At 56.4% G+C, this 21,500-nt stretch overlaps 2 protein-coding genes and 1 long non-coding RNA gene across 8 annotated transcripts; 2 read left to right on the plus strand and 1 right to left on the minus strand.

Annotated features, from left to right (window-relative positions):
- Nucleotides 1-406: 406 nt before the first annotated feature.
- AGAP2 (ArfGAP with GTPase domain, ankyrin repeat and PH domain 2) lies at nt 407-16,276 on the minus strand. 2 transcript variants are annotated; one of them, XM_047866491.1, is made up of 18 exons: nt 16,117-16,276; nt 9,459-9,517; nt 8,770-8,857; nt 8,501-8,586; nt 8,206-8,353; nt 7,041-7,175; nt 6,606-6,715; nt 6,047-6,205; nt 5,799-5,885; nt 5,607-5,711; nt 5,000-5,162; nt 4,701-4,820; nt 3,850-3,978; nt 2,507-2,655; nt 2,312-2,402; nt 1,980-2,202; nt 1,603-1,858; nt 407-1,438 (listed from the first exon to the last, which is right to left on the minus strand). In XM_047866491.1, the coding sequence occupies exons 1-18, from the start codon at nt 16,274-16,276 to the stop codon at nt 1,196-1,198; spliced, it is 2,511 nt and encodes an 836-aa protein (XP_047722447.1). In that variant the 3' UTR covers nt 407-1,195. The 2 variants fall into 2 exon arrangements, with proteins under 2 accessions (XP_047722447.1, XP_047722446.1); XM_047866490.1 differs by lacking the exon at nt 16,117-16,276 and adding an exon at nt 11,220-12,509.
- Nucleotides 12,969-18,136, plus strand: LOC125170176 (uncharacterized). The gene is made up of 3 exons (XR_007153928.1): nt 12,969-15,287; nt 15,696-16,429; nt 17,318-18,136. It is a non-coding gene; the product is annotated as an uncharacterized LOC125170176 (long non-coding RNA).
- A 409-nt stretch (nt 18,137-18,545) lies between these two features.
- TSPAN31 (tetraspanin 31) lies at nt 18,546-21,500 on the plus strand. 5 transcript variants are annotated; one of them, XM_047866494.1, is made up of 6 exons: nt 18,546-18,985; nt 19,487-19,654; nt 19,930-20,010; nt 20,321-20,452; nt 20,748-20,861; nt 20,974-21,500. In XM_047866494.1, the coding sequence occupies exons 1-6, from the start codon at nt 18,923-18,925 to the stop codon at nt 21,046-21,048; spliced, it is 633 nt and encodes a 210-aa protein (XP_047722450.1). In that variant the 5' UTR covers nt 18,546-18,922; the 3' UTR covers nt 21,049-21,500. The 5 variants fall into 5 exon arrangements, with proteins under 5 accessions (XP_047722450.1, XP_047722451.1, XP_047722453.1 ...); XM_047866495.1 differs by having other exon boundaries at nt 19,487-19,615; XM_047866497.1 differs by having other exon boundaries at nt 19,487-19,615; nt 19,966-20,010.

Genomic DNA, 21,500 nt, shown 5'->3' on the forward strand with positions numbered 1-21,500 from the left:
ACTGACACAGACGGCCCAAGGGCTGGATTGATTAAAGGAGGCAGGGCTGGGCCAGGTAAATCCACCCCACCACCCCCTTTCTGGGGATGGGGAAGGAGGCCTGGTAACCCTCCCAGCCACCTCACATCCTCTTAGCCCTGGCTGGGAGGGATCATGGGGTTGAGGGACGGGTCTGGAGCTGCTCCAGTGGAAGGGAGGGACTGGACAGGAAGAATAGTGGGGGAGGGGTCCCACTGTAGGGGTGCCCCCTACCCCAGATCACCACGGGCGCTGCACAGTCACAGGTACGCAGTCACGGTCACAGACACTCACAACCCGAGAGCACCCCCACCCCACCCCACCCTCTGCCCACCCTTGGCTTCCCCTACCCGGAAACGCCCTCCCCGAGCCCCTGCCCGCCCCTGCCCCCTTGTTGGGGAACAAAGCAATAAATTACAAGGTCCCTCCCCAGTCCCCTTAGCCCGCTCTGCTCCTTCTCTTCTCCCTCCCAAGATAGTAGTGAGGAGGGACCCAAGCTCTTGGCTCCCCCGGCCCTTTAGCTTCCATCCATGGGTGGGTGTGGGGGGACGTCCTGATTTCCACTCCTCATGGTCCCTTTCACGGAAAGGGTTGGGGACCCCCCTACCCCCTTGGGCAGCAGGGGTCCTGCCCCTCGCTGCCCTTCCCCCTTCACTGGGCAGTGAGATTAGCATGGAAGAGGTGGGGGCCCGGGTATTGGCCCCAAGTCCCGGGGCTAGCCCTCCCGCGTACTAACCCCTCCCCCTGGCGTGGCGTCGCCCCAGGAGCCAGCCTGGGTTTGTGCTCCAGCCTTGGGATTGTCGAGCACAAGCAGGACTGGGTCTTCCCCCCTCCACCCCTAGGGGGCGCGAGCGGGCATAGCCAAGCTCCCTGCAGCAGGTACCGCGACAGGGCGTCTGCTTCCGCAGACACCCAGTGGGTAGACCCAGCGCAATCCAAGTGTGGAAACGGTGGAAAGGGGGCGTGTTGAGCTGGGGTCTCCATGCCTTTTTGGGGAGAGGGAGGTGAGTTTGTGTCTTCTGGGAGGCGTGGGGGCTGTGCCCTCGTGGGGGAAAGAAGTGCTCCCGTGGGGCGGGGTGCGGTTTAGAGAGGTGAGTGGGTGCATCTGTCCAGCGGTCCACCCGGTGTGGTCGTGCCCGGCCCGCGTGGGAGTGGGGGTGTCTCTCCCGCTGGGCAACTATACCAGCGCGACGGGGGCGTCGGCACGGCCCATGCTGGCGGCGCTGCTCCTGCGGCGGGGGCTGGGCGTGGCGGTGATGCTGGGGGTGGTGGCTGCGCTGGGGGTGGTGGCTGTGCTGCCGCCCTCACCCGGGCAGCCGTGCTGGAGAAGGATGTCGGCGCACAGCTGGCTTCCAGCCTGGCGGGCGTAGAACAGCGCCGTGTGGCCCTGTGCATCGCGGGCGGCCACGTCGGCGCCGTACTAGAGGACAGAAACGGCCGCGTCACCAAGCGTCCCCGTAGGGCCTACACTCGCAGACATTCTCCCCACAATTTCCAGGCCCGCTTCCAGGATCCCCCGCTCCTGGCTGTTTCCTAGGTGGAGCTCTCAAAGACCCCTTTCCCCACCCCAGCACCCCCACGTACCCACAACAGCAGTTGCGTGATGACCACGTGGGCGAGCTCGGCTGCCAGGTGAAGAGGGGAGCGGAGCTGCGGGTCCTCTACGCTGGTGTCGAGGGGCCCGTGTCGCGCATGGGCCAGAAGCAGGAGAACGGTGGCCACGTCCTGGGCCTGCACCGCGGCCCACAGCTGGCGGCCCAGAGGCTCCTCTGGAGTGCCCAGCGGCGCCAGGAATAGCAGCTGCTCGTACTTGGCGCGAATCCATGACTCCCGCTCCTCTCTGCAAGACCAAGGATGAACGGGAAGGGCTCTAGGGACCGTCACCCAGGACCTCTGCCCTTTCCTCGGCGAAACCTCTCGGGATCCGCACACCCTAAGCGACCCCCTTCCCTCACACGTACCGCGAAGAGTCCCGCGTGGGTTTGGTGCGGCCCCGCGTGTCGCTCTCCCACACGCGGTTGGCCATGTCATTGCCAATGGCCGTCAGCACCAGGGTCAGCTCCCGAGGCCAATCGTCCAAGTCCAGAGAACGAACTCGGGACAGGTGTGTGCCCAGGTTCCGGTGAATGCCAGAACACTCGATGCAGATGAGTGCGCCCAGGTTCAAACTGGCCCACGTGGGGTCTGGGGAGGGAGGGCAGAGGTTGGCTTCTGGCCGGACAGGCAGCATTCGCCAACTCCAGCGAATCACATTCCCTCCCAGACCCCTCCTCCGCTGCCCCCTTGCGCTCACTGGGGGCCCCGCAGTCCACGCAGGTAGAGTTGCCCTTGGCGTTCCGGATCGCCTGGATGGCCACCGCTTCACTTTGGCTGTCTGTGCGTAGCTGCAGAAAGGGTTGGGGTTTGTATTGACTCTCCCTCTGAGCCCTTCTCCAGACTCTTGAGACACTCATCTCTGCTCTCCCGCAACCCTCACCCCGACCATTACCTTGACCTTGCTGCTCTCACAGCATTGCAGACTGGCTAGGATCTGACTTTCGATGGCCTGGACCCAGGCATCCCGCTCCTCAAAACTGGCTGCCTCAAAGTGCCACGTCTGACCAGTGCTGGACACGATCAGGAATTCGAAGTTTTCCTCTGGGTGGGGGGATGGGATGAGGGTCATGAGGGACAGGGTTCAAACAGGGGTTGCCTTCCCCAAACCCTTCCTCCCTGATGTCCATCCCAAGCCCCTGGGAGTGGGGCAGAGGGGTTGGGGAAGCAGAAGGTGGGGGAGAGCAGGAAGCCCGAGCACATGCAGGGGAAGGCAAGGGCACCCCCACCCATCTGCACCCCAGCTGAGCGCCCCTCCCAGCTCCCCGCTTGTTACCTGCTTTATAAATATTTCTTAAACTACCAAAGGATTTTAGTTTCCACATTTTGCGCTTGGCTGGTTTCCCGAAGCGAAGGAGATAGAGATAGAATGGAGAGCAGAACAGAGAAAGAGACCAAGAAAGGAGAAAAAGAGAGGCAGATGGAGAGATGGAGAGAAATAGTGACAGAGTGCCAGAGACAAAGCAGGACAGACAGATGGGGAGAGAAAGCAGAACTAAAGTCAGTGGCCCCGGAGCAGAGTAGAGCAGAAGCCAAGAGCCATGAGAGTAGGCAGATCTGGAACCTGGGTCTGAGCACCCAGCAGAGAGCAGGGCGTGGGGACCAGTTATCATGACCAATGAGGAGCCAGGTCTCTGGGAAGGGAAGGGATCTGAGTGAACACAGGGAGAGGGGGCAGAAGCTGAGTCATGGGCCTGGGACAAGGAGGTCCTGGGGTTCCAGAGGAGTCTCAGGGGTCTGGGGAGGTCACCGGGGGCAGGAATATGGATCACTGTGGTCAAGGGCTGTTGGCAGAGTTTGGTGACCATGAGAAGTTATGGGGAACAGGGGCTGGGTGGGAGCAGAGTCCAGGAGCTGAGGAGTCACTGGGGGACACTGAAGTCAGGTGATGAGTCACTGGGACCATAGGGGGTTCTGGGTGTAGGGACTGGGATGGCAAGTGGAGTTGAGGGCAGGAACAGAAACCAGAGGGTCATTAAGAGAGGTGACAGGAGCTACAGACTAATGGGGGACATTGGGATGGGGAGTGGCAGGGCTGGGAACATCATCTGGCGAATGGGAGGAGGGACAGGAGCTGAGTGGTCTTCATCCATTTCTTAGTAAGTTATGTGAAAAGTGGTTATGATAGTCAAGCACTCAGCTCAGGCACTTTTCCTCCTCCTGAAGGAGCTAGGCCAGGGATCTGGAGTTGGGGGTGAGGGTCCAGGGTGGGAGTGGAACTGCCCACCAGGGCCTCACCTTCAGCCTGCCCAGCTGAGCCTTCGGTCTTGGACGGTGTTGTCAACTTTTTCCTCCTCTGCTTCTTCACCATGGGAGAAGGAGGGGGTTCCCGACTCAGGGGGCTCAGGTCTCCAGATGGGGTACAGTCTTAGGGAGGGGGACACAGCTACCTCAGTTGCCCCCTCCACAGATTTCCTGATTTCTCCATAGCCTGTCTCCTCCCCTGAACTAGCTTTGGTCCCCCTCCTCTCCAGGAGGTCCCCCTTGATCATTCCTGGGGAGGTGGGCAGATGAGTGGTTTAGAGTCAGACCTGCACTCAGATCCTGGCTCTGCCACTGACTGGCCTTGAGACCTTGAGCAAGTCACTTAATCTTCTGAGCCTCAGTTTCTTCATCCCTAGAATGGGGATAACAATCTTGACCTGACAAGGTTGTTGTGAGGATGATTTGTTACCATTTACTTGTCACATATATACGTACATATATTATACCTCCAAACATTTCAAATACTGATGGCTGGTTATGTGCTGGACAACGTTCTCAGTTTGTTTAAGCCTCAAAGCAACTTCTGAGATAGAATCTATTATCTCCATTTTACAGATGAGGAAACTGAGGCATGGAGAGGTCAAGCAACTTGCCCCAGTGGCAAGCCAGGATTTAAGTTCAGGCAATTTAGCTCTAGAACCCACTTGTGTTTAACCACTATGATAATCATAGTATGACTGAGCTGGTGCCTGGCACCCAGCAGATGCTCAGTGTATCCACTCATGCACTGATTCCAGCCTCCCAGCTTCTACCCCAAGTTCATTTCCCACCCACATCCCATTCAGATCTGGAAGACAGTGGATGGAAGGTGGGTCCTCACTGACCAGTGCTGAGGGCTCGGGCCAAATTCCGGTCTGGCTTCAGCAGGTGCTTGGATGTCTGGTCTGGTGGTGGCTGCAAGGAACTGGGGCTGGGGCTGGGGCTTGGGGTGGGAGTGGTGGCTTCTGTAGGAAGGGGAACAAGATAAAGCTTCAGCGAGCCCCTCTGTCTTTGGGCCCCACTCCTTATGTAGTCCCTCTTTATCACCTACCCTCCCACTTACCCAGTCCCAGCCCCCACTTTCCTCCTCCTTCTCCCCCAGCTCTGGCCCCTCTCCTGCTTCTTTGTCATGAGAACCACTCACCAGGACCTTCACCCATCTGCACAGTGCTCATGTCCTTGACCAACCCGTTGATGCTGGCTGAGGGGCCAAAAGCAGAGATGGCTCTTGGGGGCCTTTTACCAGGGACTTTGACTGTCGTTCGTAGCAAGTCCATCTCCTTGCCATGGGTACTGTGGATGTAATCCTGGAGGGGGACAGGGGTTGAGAGTACGGGAAGGCTGAGGTCCTTGGTACTGCTGGAAAGTGGCCAAGAGTATGGGTTGGAGAGGTCCTAGAGAGGGGACACTGTGTTGGGGGCTGCCTGTGTTGGGACGAGCTTCTAGGGGATGGGCCCAACAGATCTGGCCTGCGACTATCTCCTCCAGAAAGTATTCCCTGGATGGCAGACCCAGTGGAGGTCCTTCCTCCATGCTCTCCCACTAAACTGCAAGTCCCTGGGGAGATGTCTTTACTTTCCCATCTCTAGCATGGGTGCACGGTGGATGCCTCACACATGGCTGCTGAACTTAAGAGAACAGGACCAGGGCTTGCCCAGAAATGACATTTACGTGTGTGAGAGCACAGACCGGTAGAGGCGGAAGGGTGTCCAAGGCTAGCCAGTGTGGTCCAGCCAATCTTTGTCACTCACATTAATGCTGGGGTGGTAGAGTAGGAAGCCGTTACTGGACAGGGTCACGTATTTCTTCTTCCATTCTTTGTTCAAGGAGTTGCCACTTCGCTTCAGTAGGAAGCTCTGGAGTACGGAAAGAGACATGTGGGAGGAAAGCCAGTCAAGACCAGCTACCTGCCCCAACCTGCCCCCAGCCCCTGGACCACCCACCTGTTTGATGGGGATGGCTCGCCCACTCCCTGTTGTCTCTCCCCGACTGTCCAAACTGCGCTTCTCAGAGTCACTGCCCCGACGATTCTGGAATGGTTATTGGCATCAGTTAGAGAACGGATAGAGGGATCCACTGATGGAAGGATGGGGAAGACGATGAAAATGGGCCCAACAGAGGAGTCTAGGGACCAGGGAAGATGGGCAGGGAACAGGGAACAGGAGGATGGGGGAGTCATCGTGTCCAATACCGCAAAAAGGCTGGTCCTGCGCTTGGCTGCCCGGTGCAGGGACCCTGGAGTGCTCAATCCGGCCACTGCAGCTGCCTCAGCTCGGAGCTCCCGGTGACCAACATTGGGTGAGGATGGGAGGGAGGAAGAGTAGTCGCTAGTGTGGCCCCCATTGCTAGCCTGGGGATCGATGAAGGAGTCAGCAGAACAGTTGAGATGCTCCCGCCCCACCAAGCTAGAGTTACATCTAGTGATGAGGGATTTGAGACACTCCTTGATCTCATCACTGTTGACTTGTATTATTATTAATAATAAAACTCCTCACTGTCATAGTGCCTTAGGTTTTGCAAGTATCATGCCATATGATCTTCCTGAAACCTTGGGAGGTATGGGTGCTCGAGGATATTACAGCATTTCAAACCTGGTTGATTTCCAGCCCAGTGCCCTTTTTAAAAAATGGTGTCACTGCCATATCCATTTGTCCCCCTCCCCCACCTCCTTAGGTCCTCTGTACCTGTTCTTGGATCACCAGCCCCTCCTCTGCATCCTACCAGCTGTGGACCCTGAAACCCCAACTCACCTGTCCAGCTACAGGAGTGGAAGCAGCTGAGTGGCTTGGGGAGCTGGGCAGGGACTTACAGGCAGCCAGAAGCTGTTGCTGTTTTCGTAAGGTCACCACCTTCTGGGCCACTGAAGGAAGGGGGAAAGGAAGGATGCACGAACAGGGCAGATACCCAAGACCCCCGCCTCTGTTGCCCAGTTTTGAGAACTCCCCAGGAGATAACACCGGTGCCAACTTTACCATGGCCTTCATGCCACCTGTAGCCTGAGCAGCTCATTCAGCCCAGAAAGACCATGTGGGTATTAAGCACACCTTCTCTGACCTCTCTGATCCCTCCTCCCTCCCATGCAGGCTAATTTCCCGTCACTCACTGGGAGCGGCCTCCATGCCCAAAGAATACCCCAGGCCCTCAGCTCCTGGCTTCCCACGTGTCGGAGGAGTCACCGTGCTCACCCTCCTGGAAGACCCGGTCCACATTGAGCCCGTAGGTGGCGCACGTCTCGTAGTAGCTGCAGCGTTTCATGTCCGCGCACAGAGCCCTGGCCCGGGCATCGCCCACCACTCGAGGGGAGGAAGCACTAATCCTGTCTGAGGGGACAGGAAAGGGGCAGGATCGGATGAGGGGGCCTTCCCGTCACTTTTCCTACTTTCTTCTCCCTTTGGCTCCAGTCCCAGGCTGGGCCCACTAAGGACAGGTTATGAGAGAATATTCCCTCCTCTTCGAATGCAGGGCCCGGCTCACAAGCCCAGCTGCGGTATGAGTAGGCTGGGTGAGCTCTGTGCACGTGTCTTCAAAGAATACTCGAGAGGTAAGCAGAGTTTCCTGACAAGGTCTGAAGTGGCTGAGACTCACAAGTGACCATCACCCTGCCCTGCAAACCCAGTGAGCCCTGATCTGAGTGGGAGGTCATCTGGTGTGTGAACTAGGAAAAGGCTGAATGTCCACGGGCAACAGGTGGACTGTTCCCTCGGCAGCAAGGAACCAGGAGGCAAGCGGCAGGTGGAAACGGGCCCCTGCAGCATAGGCCTCCAGACAGAAAGTCCTGCCAGCTCAATACCGGTGGGTACGGGGCCCTGGTGGCATCTGAGCGCCTCTGAATCACTTCTGTGAGAATTTTACAATTCTATAAAAATTCTCTGCCCCCTTTATTTTCGCCATCATTTCATTAATGCTTTCTCTTTGTTAGATACGTTCCTCTGAAAGGTGTCCGCCTGACCCAGCTGAACCAAGGGAAAGATGGAAGGCTCCTGTCCACACCGGAGCCTGAGATTTTCTGTTTCCCAGGGTGGTGACAGGAAATGACAGTGTGAGAACACAAGGTGAGTGACACCTCAGAGGAATGGAGATTGCTGTGATAGCTGTCCCTTCCTTCCTGAAGAGTCCTCTTTTCTCTGCTCAGACCCGGGGATGTTTTTGTTTTTGTTTTTGTTTTTATTTGTTTGCTTTGGTTTTTTGGTTTAGTGGCTCCCTTATTTGGAGACCAGCCTCCTTCCAGGGGGTTACTGCAGTCCCAGGGCCACTTCCACACCTCACCATGCTCTCACCTATGTTGGGCAACACCTCAGCAGCCGTCTCAAGGACTCCCCTGAAAGCCGTGCTTCCCCAGACCCTCCTTACCTTGTGTCCCCACCAGTGCCAGTGCCAGGCCTCCTCGTCCTTCCCCCCGAAGGGAGCTCAGCTGCCCATGGAGACGGCTCACGGCCTGGAAGCTGTTTTCATCCTCCAGGCTGAAGACCAAAATGACAGCATCTGCCCAGCCTGAGAACTTGCGGGGCGTGAGGGAGCAAAGGGAGGGTCAGACAAGTCCACTCCTCTGGACATGATGCCCAGGGAGGTCTGGGGAACTAGAGCTTTCTCTCTCAGCCCCTGCCGACCCCAGCCAGCCTGCCTACCCTAACACCTTAGCTCTCACCTTGGCATCAGGTGCCCCGGCTTCCTCTCGGATCAACACCAGATGAGTCTGTCCATCCACCAACATCTCTTTCTTGTGTTGTTCACCTGTCCAGGAAGGTTGGAAGTGGTAGTAGGTCAGGGGTCACAGGTCACGAAGCTTCCCCATGCTTCTTGTACTTTAGCTATTATGGCTGCATCCTTTCCTCCAGAGGTCTCCAAAGCTGCCTAGTCATTGATCCTGGATTCCTGACCCAAAGCCTTAGCTTCCTATGGCTCCTGAGAACTCACTTTCTGTCTTCTCCAGCACCTGGTATGAGCCAGTCAAGAATCGGTGGATGAGCGATGACTTCCCGCTCCTGGCGTCGCCCAGCACGCCCTGAGAACAAGATTGTGGAGTAGAGATGGTGAGAATTAAAAGGAGGCCAAATGCTTGGGCCTGAACGCTCCAGAGAACTCAAAGACTGGCAGTGTTAAATCATCCAAGCAGGAGCCAGCAGGGACCAGATGATGGTGGGTCAGGTGAGAACGTTCGGGAAGATCAGATGAGCATGGTAAGAAAGGATCCCAAGCTCAAAGTGGACCACAGGCTGAAGATTGTCAGCAACCCAGTACTGTGTATGTGGGGTGGGGGGGAGGGGCGGGGGGGGGAGGTGGTCACGTCACAGCCCTAGACACTGGTTGGAAAGTTTTACCCAATTCTGTGCAACAGAACATGAAAAGCTAAAGGGGAGATGCCAGAAATGAGGAGAAGCCTGGAGGAGGACCGTGGACAAACAAGAAAAAAGAGACTAGAGAAGAAAAAGTTGTAAGGATAGATCAAGCCCCAGGAAAGTGCTACGAAGGCAGGATCTCAGGAGAACTGGAAAACTATTCCCCATTCCCACAGAGACAGGGAAGGGAAGAGGTGAAGGGGAGAGACTTGAGTGAGGTGGGTGGGATGTCGGCCCTCAGACAGACTAAGGGACTCGGTTACCTACCAGGCGCAGTTCAGGAATAGAGCGGCTCAAAGTCCATTCCTGGCTATTGACCACAGCTTCTGTAATAGGAAAGGAGCCATAAGAGAGGATGTTGCAGGCCCAGGAGCATCCCCACCCCTCAGCCACCCCTCCTCCTTTTTCAGCTTCCCTTAACCCCCAGGACTCTGGCTGGGCCAGAGAACTATGTAGAAAGGCTAGGTTTGAGAGTGGTCCCCAGTCCTCCCATCCTAGCCGCTGCTCTCCCCACAGCTGTTGCTGCCGCTCAGTGGTTGCTTAGCAACGGAGCCAGCTAGACAAAAATACTTCAGTTGGCATCTCCCTTAAAGCACATCCCCAAACGTAAGTCCCTGCCCCAGATGGGGGACCAGGGTTCTGACAGTGGTGGGTTTTTCCCTGTGGAAGCACGGAAGAGGGTCTCCTCCCTGCCGGCCTGACTTGGATTCCCGGGCAGATCCTGGGAGGAGACGCTGGGACATGGAAGGGAGTGGGTCTTCCTCAATCTCCACTTCACAAGAGAGAAACTGAGGGATATCCCTCCCCCTTTTCAAGGTCAACAGCATGGTGGCCCAGACCGCTTCCTACAGCCCGAGCAGTGGAGCTTGGATTTGTCTATGCTTCCCTCTCCCACACCTTCCCCACAAGCACTCTCTGAAAGAAGTGTGGGGAAGGGCTCAGTTTCCTGGCCGGGAGAAGCCACAGGCCTGGGGGCGGGGGTACGATGCTCCTTCCGCCCGCCGGTCCAGCCCCCGCGCCTGACACTGGCCGGACGTTCCCGGGGCGCCGCAGCTGCGGCGGGAACTCTGGGATCCGGAGCCATCTGCTCCCACCCGCTCCAGAGCCAAACCTCGGGGGCCGCCCCCGCTCCCGAACCCGCCTCCCCTCCGGGGAGTGTGAGCCGCACCAAGAGTCCTTAGCCTGTTTCTTCCACAAAAAAATAAAAATAAAAACAAATAAATAAAGACACCCTTCCCCCCCAAAAAAACCCAGTACCTTCTCGGTACCCCCTCCCACGTCTCTGGGGGGTAAAAATTGCCTTTGCAGCAGTTCCGTCCCCCTGAGTCACTCCAGGGCAGCCCCCTGGGGGTTTCAACGCCGCTCTGGGGACAGGGTGGGCTGTGGGAAGTGAGGCCTCCCATCCGCCCCCTCTCACTTCATGTTCAAGTATTCATCACGTTCCAGCCCCCACGCACTCCCGCACTCCCGCACTCCCTTACTGCCCAATCCACCTTCACTGCACGGAAAGAAACTAGAGTCCCTCCCTGCTGCCTCACTAGCCTGGTCTCAGCCCAGGGAAGACCTATCCCTGGCGAGCAGCTGCCTGCAAGGTCACTCTCCTGACACCTGCCCCAAGCGCTCAAGAGAAACTGAGGCTGCTTTATTCCCTTCCCCTTCAATATCCCTCCGGGCAAGGCAAAGCTCTGTTCCCACGCTCCCAGAGTCCAGCTGAGACTGGAAGTGGGGTCTGAGCCTTCTCTGCGAGCGATTTCCTACAGTCACTCCGACCAAGGGCATTATTTTCCCAAAAAACTCTGAGGCTTTCTGAGTCCCTCTGAAATCAAGGCATCTCTCAGGTCGCACAAGGTAGCTACCCACCTCCTTTCAGGACCCCTTAGTCTTTGGAAGTGGAGTGAATTTGGTTCAACCCCCCACCCAAGAGAGAAGCTTCCTTAGGTCAATCCTGCACACCTCTCCTCCACCCCAAGCTGAGCATTCCACATGCCCTCCCCTCCCTCCCTGTTCTCAGGCCCTGGTCCTACTCACTAGGGGAGGCGCGGAGCTCTGCGCCCAGCAGCTCCCTGGACCCGCTGCCAGAAGACAGGCCCGGGGGTCCGGGAGGGGGCCCGGAGCCAGGAGGCCCCCCTGTGCTCTTGGTGAAGATGCCGCTGATAAACTTGAGCATCTTGCGATCTCGAGTGGATGCTCGGCCCCCCTCCCGGCCCCGTTTCAGCCCTGGAGCTGGAGGCTCTAGAGTGATTGGAGGTGCAGGCCCAGTGGGCTGCGCGGAGGCGGCGGTGACAGCAGCGGCTGGAGCCGGGGTTGCTGGGAGGGTTAGAGGAGGAGGAGAACCAGCAGGCGGTCCCGGGTGCAAGTCACTGTTGTCCAAGGTCTTACTCTTGCCTTTCCGAGGGGACAGCTTCCCTCGGGCTCCGGACCCAGCCCCGACCCCACCAGAGGTCGTGGCTGCCGCTCCCCCTCCCCCGGCGGCGGCGGTGGCCGCGGCGGCGGTGGTAGCGGCGGCGGCAGAAGCTCCAGTCCCCGCGCTGCTCTTTGACCCCTTGACCCTGGGCTTGCCTTCGCTTTCGGGCCATGACAGGCGGCTACCCGCGCCCTTGCCCCCGCCGGCTTTGGCGCCACTCGTGGTCACGGTCTTGCAAGGCTTGGGAGCCGGCGGAGGAGGCGCCACCTTGAGCCTCCGACTGCCGGTGCCCGGGTGCGGGGAGGACGAGCCTGGGACGCCGCCGCCAGCCCGGCCTTCAGGTTCCGGCCCCCCCCAGCTCGGGCTGCTGAGCAAGGGGCGCCGGGAGGTGGGGGCGCCCCCGGGCTTGGGGTCAGGGCTCAGCCCCCCGGAGAGCGGGGGCCCCGGAGGGGCGGCCCAAAGGGAGAGGCGGCGGCCGGGAGCGGGGGAGACGGGGCGGGCCGGACTGGCCGGAGCCGGGGACAGGGCGGGGGGCTCGGCGCCCCCGGCGCCCGCGCTGCTCGTGCTGATCCACAGCGCATCCTGCCGGTGGAAGAGACGCTCGTGCCGCTTCTTGCCCGGCTCCTCCGCGCCTCGGGGGCTGCCAGGATCCCCGGTCTCGGCACCTCTGGTCCCGGGGGCGCCGGCTGCGGCCGCAGACGGAGAAGGCGGCGGCGGAGGCACCGACTCGAGCTTGACCAGGGTCAGCGAGATGAGGTAGGTCGTTGTCCGGCGCTGAAGAGCGCCCGCGCCCCGGCTCATGGGGCCCCGAGACCCCCGAGCTGGGGAGGGGAGGGGACTCCCCCGGACTGCCTCAGGGGGGCCCGGCCATGGGGCCGCCCTGCTCGCTGCCCCCAGCCCCCGGACCCCGCTGAGCCCCCAGCCCGGCTCCGCTGTCGCCGCCGCCTCCGCCGCCTCCGCTTGCGCCCCCCTCCCATCACACGGGGCGCCCCCTCCCCATGCTCCCCGCCCTGCGCCCCCACCCCGTTGGAGCCCCGGGACCTTGGTGCTGCTCCAGGGAGGCGCGCCGGACCTTGCACCCCGGCCTGGGTGGGGGCGCCGAGATGGGCGGAGGAGGGCGGGGAGGACAGTAGTGGGGGCAAATAGGGGAGAGGGAGGAAAAGGGGGCAGAAAAGGGGGACCCGAGGCTGGGGAAGAAGAAGAGCCGCTGCGGGGGAGGCAGGGGCGGGGAATGGGGACTCAGGGGACAGGGGCCGGGGATGGGGGTCGGGGAGGGGGGTCTGTAGGAAGGTGGGAAGCTAATGGGCTGGTCGTGCGGGGGATTCGCAGGGGCGCGGGGAGGATGCTGGGGATGGAGATACAGGCGCCGGCGGGGGAGGAAAGAGGGAAGCCTTAGGGGGTGGGAACCCACGGGTCTGGGGTCTGGGAAGGAAGGGGCGTGAGATCCCGGCGAAGGGTCCGGGGGGCTCGCCGGGGCTCGGCTCGGTCCGGATGCGCGCTGTGTCCGGGCGCTCCCCTCACATTGAGGAGGAGGCGGCCCCCCGCCCCCCCCCCCCCACCCTATCTCCCCCCCAACCTTCTCTCCACCAGCTCCGCTGTCTGAGAAGGCGGTACAAAATCCAGGACTGGATTTCCCTCCCAAATCCTGGGCTGGATTTCCTAGAACTTGGACTCACCTACTCCAACAATCTAGCCCCCTCCCCTAGCACACCACGGTTAGGGAGCGCGACTGTTGGGTGTGTCATTTAGGGACCAGGGTAAAAAAATCAGTTCGTGGGTGGATGGTCCGAGGGGGAAACGGAGCGAATTTAGGGGGTCACTGCCAATTTGGGGGAAGTTGAAGTAGGGAAATGGGGAGGCCTGAAATCCCTTTCCCAGTACCCCTAGTCTCCCCCAGGTAATTGCACGCTGTTCCTTTCCCCATCACCCAGCCGCCTCGCCCCCCCCCCCCCCCCCCCCGCACGGCGATGCATTGGTCGGGCCATGAGCCCAAAGTGTCCCAACTGTCCCAAAGTGAACTTGTAAAGTGTTCCCTGGGGATGGGGACAAACATGGAATTTAGCAGGGTAGGAAGGAGGGGGGTGTCTTAGGAGGGAAGGGATCTAAGGGCTCCAGGACCCCAGGCCAAAAAGTGAGTCAAAGGCTCCAGTTGAGGTGGAAGGAGAAGGAATACGTCTACAGATTGACACCCCCCATACCAAAATGCATCCAGTCTCCATAGCAACCGTAGCTCCAAGAGTGCCTCAGAATCAGCGGGGATAAGCAGAGAGGAGAATCGGTGTGTATGGCGGGTGGGGGGGATCTGCCAGGGGACTGGGGTTAAGGAAGGCACCATCCTCAAACCTGATTACCCACATGTGAGGTTTTTAGCACCCCTGAATACAAGGACCCCTTCAGTTGAGGTGGGAGGCGGCATCTTTTGGGTTCCCATTCAGTCTCCTGAGGTTTTCAAGGTGGAGCTCTTTTAGAAGGTTAAAGAGGAGATAGAATGGAAAACGTCTGTCGGCTTTGTGTCTACCACCCTTCCAGGGACCCTGGAGTTCGACTCACTGTCCTCTACCCTGGGGAGAAGGCTGAAGGCGTTAGGCCCATGGGGAACAGAGGCTGAGTGAGACTTGGCAGGGATGGGCCTGAGTGGTGGGAGGCCTCCCCACAGGCTTGGAGACACCCCCCCAACCCACTCCCCTTCACCCCCCTTACCCCCCCCCCACTCGGGGAGTCTCAGTGTTCCCCTAATTTGGCGTCCCACCCTCCTGACGCAGCTGAGACTATAATAAGTGCTGGCGTGGGCGGCTCTAGGAGGCAGGAGCCGACAGCGTGCTTGGCCTGGTAGGGGGTGAGGGGGGGGGGGCGGTACCAGGATGCTGGATGCCCTTTGTTCTCCCTGAGACCTGTACCCAATCCCTCTTGGGTCCAGTCCTGAGGTCAGCACCCCCTCTCTCCACCCCACCCTGGGATGACACCATTCCCAGGACAGGAGACTCTTCAGTAGCCTTTTCTGAATTTTCTGAAAGAGAGGGTGAGGGAGTTTTGTTGATTCTGCGTTAATTTTTCCTTCCTTCCTTTGGTGGCCTCAGTTTTCCTTTATGTTCAGTGGGAACAGAATCCTGACTCTTAGAGGAGTTGAACAACTCGCTAATGAAGAGCGGAGTCTTCTGGGAGATTTCAGCCTCCACCCCTCCTCACTCCCTCCTTCTCCAGAGCTAAGTGGAGCTTCTCTACCTGGACTAAACCTTTTTCCTCCCCCTCTTTCTTTTCTACTGGGATGGGGCTTGGAGTTCCTCCCCTGGGAGGCCCCATGGGGCCACTCCCTCCATGTGGTCTTTCCACCACTGAGGCTGTAGGTAAGGCACCTGCCAGTGGTTGTTCTCAGCAAAGGGTGGGGGGGACAGGAGATGAGAGGGGCACTAGCCTCAGAAAGGCAACGGGAAGGGGATCAGACTGTCCCCTGAGGAACCCGAATCAAATGTTCCTTCTCCAAGTTATGGTCTGGTGGCCTCTGCAGTCAGAGAAGTCCGGCAGGAGGTATCCCTGATGGAAAGAATGGCCTCTCGACCCCCCACCTCCACCCCAAGTAGGCAGCTAAGAATGGAGCAGCTGGGAGACACCAGGATATGATGAAGGACGTGCTCTTCCCAGACACCTTTCACGGACAACATAGCTGGCTTTTGTCGTTCTTTGCCACCTCAGAGGTAAATGGGATGACAACAGGCTGGAGACCACTTTCAGTTCCACCAGTTCCCTAGTGGTGGGGCCTTGTGGATATGGAGTAGCTGTTCCTGCTGGGGCCCCACCACAGGATTGAAGGTTGGGGTGGGCAGGAGGATGTGGCGGATGGTGTTGCCATGGCAGCACTTCCTCCCTGTGTTGTCATCACTTGTTCTAATGGCACTAAGGAGGTAGAGCGGAAGGTGTGTGTGCTGGGGGTGGTGGGGAGGACAGGAACAGGGGCATAGGGAAGAGAGGGGACCGAAAAGAGTCCTGGGGACTTCTTTGCACTTTAGCTGTGCAAAGCATGTAGTAGGAGTGGCAGTGTGTGCCTGGGGGCCTGAGATTCTCTGCGTGGTGTATTTTCAATGTGTGTGTGTTTCTCTCTACAGCTGGAGAACAAGAGGTCACCGATCCTTTGTGGGTCCTGGGAATGGACACATTATCCAGTCCCAGAACCTCCTGCCCCATACTGCTTCCTGCCCTGGACTCCCCAGGCAGGGTCCAAGTCTACCATGGGTCTGTCACAGCCTCTCTTCCCCATGCTCACCCACTTCTCCATTGCCAAGAAGGTCAGCTCAGCAGTGACTTGTATTTTGATCCCCTGGGAGAAGGATCAGAATTGGGGAAAGAGGGAGAATGACACCTCCCATATCTTTTTCCATCGTGTCCAAATGTATTCTTCCCCCGAGTCCCAGCTCCATCTAGAGGACTAGGAAGTGGCTGATTGGGAAGTGACGTGTGACACAGCAAGCCCTCTATCCCCCTGCTGGTCCCCGAGACACCCAAGTTTGGAGCTAACCCTTCTCTTACCTCGCACACTGTCCAGTGAGGCCTGGATGCTGTTTCGAAGTTCAGGGTCGCCCACCCTCTCTGCCAGCTTCCTGAGGCGGCTTAGAGACTGCTTGGCCACCTCGTGTCGTCTGACTTCTGCTCTCACTGCAGCAACAGCCAACTGCCTCTGGGCATGCATGTTGCCCAGACCTGTCTTGCCAGGCTAACAGCAACTTCTGGTCCTGAAGCCCATGGCCCTGCAGTCCCCAAACCCCAGAAGGCCCCTTCTGCTGTGCCTCAGAGCTCACCGCTCCTGCCCGCCCTTCCGTCTGTCGGCCTCACTTCCTGACTGGTGAGTTTCAAACCCACAGCCCAGGACAGCACTACCTCCTGCACCTCCCACCCCCTCTAGCGTTGGCTCATCAACTTTGCCAGCCAGCCCCTGCTATGATTCCCCCAGCCAGGTGGATGGAGAGACCTTAACAAGGATCCTAGGGCCTCCTGTGGGAGGTAGCTAATTAAGATGGGTGTTGGTGCTAGGAGAATGTGGCAAGCCAGGCCCCGGGTGCAATCCCAAACTCTTGGTGACCAACAGATTTGTGTTCAGTCTCAAACTCTGACAGGAACGCATACACACTCGGTCTCACTCTTACAGCCCTGCATTCCAGCTTAGGATTGTACCCACCGCCCATGCCACGCATCCAAAGAGCTTGCATACCTACAGTTTGCTCCATAACCCTTCCTTAGTCAGCCACCCCACGATAAGCAGCTTTTAAAAGGCCAGGTAGTTATGGGGAGAACAGGTTATGGAGGAGAACAGTAATTCTAACCAGACAAAACCACCAGGCTCTCTGCTCAATTACTTTCATAATAATTATCTATAACACTTAATAGTTTACGACGCACTTTCAAATATGTTGTCTTCATGACAGGCCCCAGGGGTGCAGGAAAGGAAATCGAAGCTCTGAGAGGCCAGTGTGAGGTGAAACAAATCTGTGGGTCTAGGTCTCCTTCTTTTTTCAAGTTTTTATTTTTAAGTAATCTCTACACCAACATGGGGCTCGAACTCACGGCCCTGAGATCAAGCACCGCACGTTCCACTGACTGAGCCAGCCAGGCGCCCCATGGGTCTAGGTCTTCTGATTATAACTCCAATACTCTTTTCACTATACCCCCCAACCAAGATGCTTGCTAGTCAGTTTCCCTTATCCCTAATACCACTGTCTTGCCCTTGATGTAGGACCTGAAAGAGAAGAGGGTGGATGAGGAACTGAAAAACAGAATGAAGACGCAGGGGACATATTGGGAGAAAACAGTGGCTAGTTTGATCTAATCGCTTTGCTTCAGGACTCAAACCTTTCTGGCCCTGCCAAATGTCTCTTGGCCTGCATACCTTCTTGACTTAATTTGTGAAGGATAGCAGATTATAACTATGGATTCTTTATTGTATAGTTAGAGACAAGGGAATCAGAGTTGGGGTTACCTACTGGAACTTATAAAACAGCCTGATTATAATAGCGAACATTGAGTGTTTACTATATGCCAGGTAATGTCATAAGCATTCTGCATATATTAACTCATTCAATTCTCCTAACAACCCAAGAGACAGGTGTATTGTTATTTATCCCCATTTACAGATGAGGAAACATGCAGAGAGAGCTTAAGTAATGGGCCAAAGGTTACACAGCCAGTAAGTGGCAAAGTTGGAACCCGTGCAATCTGACTGTAGCAGTTAAGATTTACTGCTCATGCAGTCCTAGAATCTAAGTACATACAAACTGAAATCATCCCGTGGGGTTGAAGGGAGGTTTTTCGTTTGTGTTCCCATTACCACTGTTTCTCTTGGAAAAGAAGAATTATGCCTTTTCTCATCTCCGTGAAAAGCATTTATTCAATAATAAGCATATTGATCAACCTCTATGCCCACCTTCAGAGTAAAAATGTGGAGACTCCTCCTTCCTCTCATATTTATTCATATTCCAGACCCCTCCCTTTGGCTTTTTTTTTTTTTTTTTTTTTTTGCAAGCCATGGATCAGGCATGTGTTCTGAAGACACCGAGTACACTCATGTCTGCCCTTGTGGCTTTGTCACTACAGAAATGTTCTGGCCCGAGGCGGCTGTTTTGCACACTGCATTTATAGCATATTCACACCCAGCTACGAGGGGATATGGAAGAGGATATGTGTACTAGTGGACACACCTGCAAACGCGTGACGATTTGCTGGATGTTGCTGTGCCGAACCCAGGGCTTCTGTGGCCGGGCTAAATAGCTCGATGTTTTGCTCCTCTGGGTGTTCTCGACTGTGATGCAATAACAACCAACAATGGCGTCATCATGAGATCACTGCAGGACAAGGGGAAAGGGGCGGGGAAGGGCGCTCCCTCGAGGGGAGGAGCCCTTGGGCCCTGCCCTCCAAGCCGCACCTACTCGCTCTTCCACTGGGTTTCTCCTGGGCCTCCTTCCTCGCATTAGCCCTCTTCCAGCTGCGACCACAGAAAGCTCCGCTTTCAATCCGGGGTTTTGAAGTTTAGGCTCGGGTCCCTATGAGAATCTATGGAAGCCCTACCCCCAGTTTTAAGTTTCAGCCAATAAAGAACCTAAAGGAGGGGCCGGCAGGCGGATTAGTGACGCAATGCAGACTGATTGGCATTCAGGCCATCGACGTCCTGGATTAGCCCCGAGTTTCTCCAATCCAGAGGGAGGGGTGGGACGGTGCAGGCGCAGAAAATTGGGTTTGGCTGGACTCGATTTAAAGAGACAGAAGCTGTCGGGGTCCAAGAAGACGGTCCCCAAGACCCTCCCCCCAAGTCCTTGGGACCACTTGGGTCCCCAAAGCTGGGGAGATGGTTTGCGGTGGCTTTGCCTGCTCCAAGAATGCGCTGTGCGCGCTGAACGTGGTCTACATGGTGAGGTTTTGGGGGGGTGGGGGGTGGGGGGAGAAGCTTCAGGGCGGAAAGAGGAGTGGGAAGAATCTCTAGGGGACTTCCGGTGGGAAGAGGGGTGTACTGGGGGTTCCGGGAAAATTCCCGGGAACTTCCGGCGAAGAGGGAATTCCAGGGGACTTCCGTGGGAAGAGGGGAGACTTCCGGTGATCTGAGGGTTTGTCTGGTGGTGGGGGGAATGAACTGAAGGCTGTGGGTATAAAGGCCAATCCCTCCCTCCTGTGAATTTGTTTCTCTCAAAATAGAAGTAATAGATGACACTACAGGTTCCTTTTTATATGCATAGACTCTCTGCCTGCTGCCCCCACCCCTGTCCCAGTCATTCTGATCTCCAGTGGGAGCATACACCTCCTCTCCTTCGTTCACGCAAGCCCAGTTCTTCTTTGTCCAAGACTCCCTTTAAGGCTTTTGGCTGTGCTGCACGCTAGAATTCTTTTGAGATGTAACGTGCTCTGTTTCCTGTAGCTGGTAGGCTTGTTGCTCATTGGAGTGGCTGCTTGGGGTAAGGGCCTGGGTCTGGTGTCCAGCATCCACATCATCGGAGGAGTCATTGCTGTGGGAGTCTTCCTTCTTCTCATCGCGGTGGCTGGACTGGTGGGTGCTGTCAACCACCACCAAGTACTGCTATTCTTTGTATCCTGACCTTAAGTGATGGGAGCACCCGGGCTTTGGGGAAGGGCTGAATCCGCTAGGAGGAATGTTGGAAAGGGTAGACTTGAATGATCTTGGGGACGTGTCTCCTTGCCCTGCCTTATACCATACTTTATGAAACCAGAGCTGATTTTATTGTTTTCAACTAACGTGGTTATAGAAGTTCTGCGAACAGGTGCGATCAGATGGTTATTGTAGGTGCAACATAAAGGAATCTAGGCCTTTTTTTTTTTTTTTCCTGTAACTCTTCCTCTCAGTACATGATTATCCTCGGTTTGGTCTTCATCTTCCAGTTTGGGATCTCTTGCTCATGTCTTGCTATTAACCGAAGCAAACAGGTAAGTGGATGCCCTTTCAAGTACTTGCTTTTTTCCTCCCTCTCCTCTCCCCCTCTCCCTTACTCCCCAACCCTAAGTCTGGACCTCTTAGTAGGCCCACTTCCAGACTCTTGAGCCATTTGCTTCCTCTGGGAAATCTGGCTAATTTTCCAGTATTTTCCAAAACCTGAGGTGGATTTTTATCATTTTCTGTATAATAAACCCTTATTTCTGAGGAATGTTGACTCCCTTTGCTGGAATAGGGAAATTGAGGTATTTGAGGTCAGGATGTAGGAGCATCCAATAATTTCCCTCTGCCTATATTCTCCAGACGGATGTCATCAATGCATCTTGGTGGGTCATGAGCAACAAGACCCGGGATGAACTGGAAAGAAGTTTTGATTGTTGTGGCTTGTTCAACCTCACAACCCTGTATCAACAGGACTATGCTTTCTGCACTGCAGTGAGTTGTGCTGGGGGGAGGGGCGGTGTTGGTAGGAAAGCTGGTTAAGGACAATGCCCAAATTGGCAGATTTAAGAGTTTGAATGGGATTGTCTCTCTCTAGCAGCTCTCTTGCTGTGTGCTGGGGGGGAAGGGATGGATACAAAGGGTAGAGAATTAGTCAAGTGAGATTTCAGTCTGTAGGAGAATAATCAGAAACTAGTAAAAATTTCTGGGGCCCTTCACCATTAGTGTTGGGATAGGGCAGCCTAGCAACTGTGCGTCCTATACACACACACACACGTTTTACCCTCAGATCTGCAAGAGCCGGAGCTCCACATGCCAGATGTGTGGAGAAAAGTTTCTTAAGCATTCAGACGAAGCCCTGAAAATCCTGGGGGGTGTTGGACTCTTCTTTAGCTTTACAGAGGTAACATTCTCCATTTCTCTCTTATGTGTCTGTAAGTCTTTCTCTATACCTGTAGGTCTTAGCTCCAGAGATTCAGAATTGGTGATAATCTCTTTCCCTTTGCTTTTTACAGATCCTTGGTGTTTGGCTAGCAATGCGATTTCGGAATCAGAAGGATCCTCGAGCTAACCCCAGTGCCTTTCTATGAGACTCTGGATCCTTCTGACTTCTCTCCTGTTCTCTGTTCTCCCTAAGCTTTTCCGCCCTTAGGGAAAACCTAGGGCCTATAGCCCTTTTTGAGAAAAAGGAAAGGCCCTTTGTCACATCCCCCAAAGATGACTGAACAGCCAGGCTGTGTGCCTTGACATGTTTAGGGGGAGCAAGATTATAAAGAATAAAGAGCAACTTCCTCTCTCTCTAAGTGGATATGGGAAGCTCCTAGGAGTGCATGAAATGGGATGGGGATTGGAGTCCTTCCTGGCTCTGTTTCCCCTCTTTTCCCTTCCACATGCTGGACCACCTCAACACATCTTGGCATGGCTGGCTCCAAGGGTAAATCAGGGACAGCCAGGAAAAACCATCAAGAACTCTTTCTTACAATAAGTAGGACCCAGTGTGGGGAATTCAGTGAATATAAAAATAAAAGCCATTTAAACTCCA

This window comes from Prionailurus viverrinus, chromosome B4 (genome assembly GCF_022837055.1).
Source record: "Prionailurus viverrinus isolate Anna chromosome B4, UM_Priviv_1.0, whole genome shotgun sequence".
Classification (NCBI taxonomy): domain Eukaryota; kingdom Metazoa; phylum Chordata; class Mammalia; order Carnivora; family Felidae; genus Prionailurus; species Prionailurus viverrinus.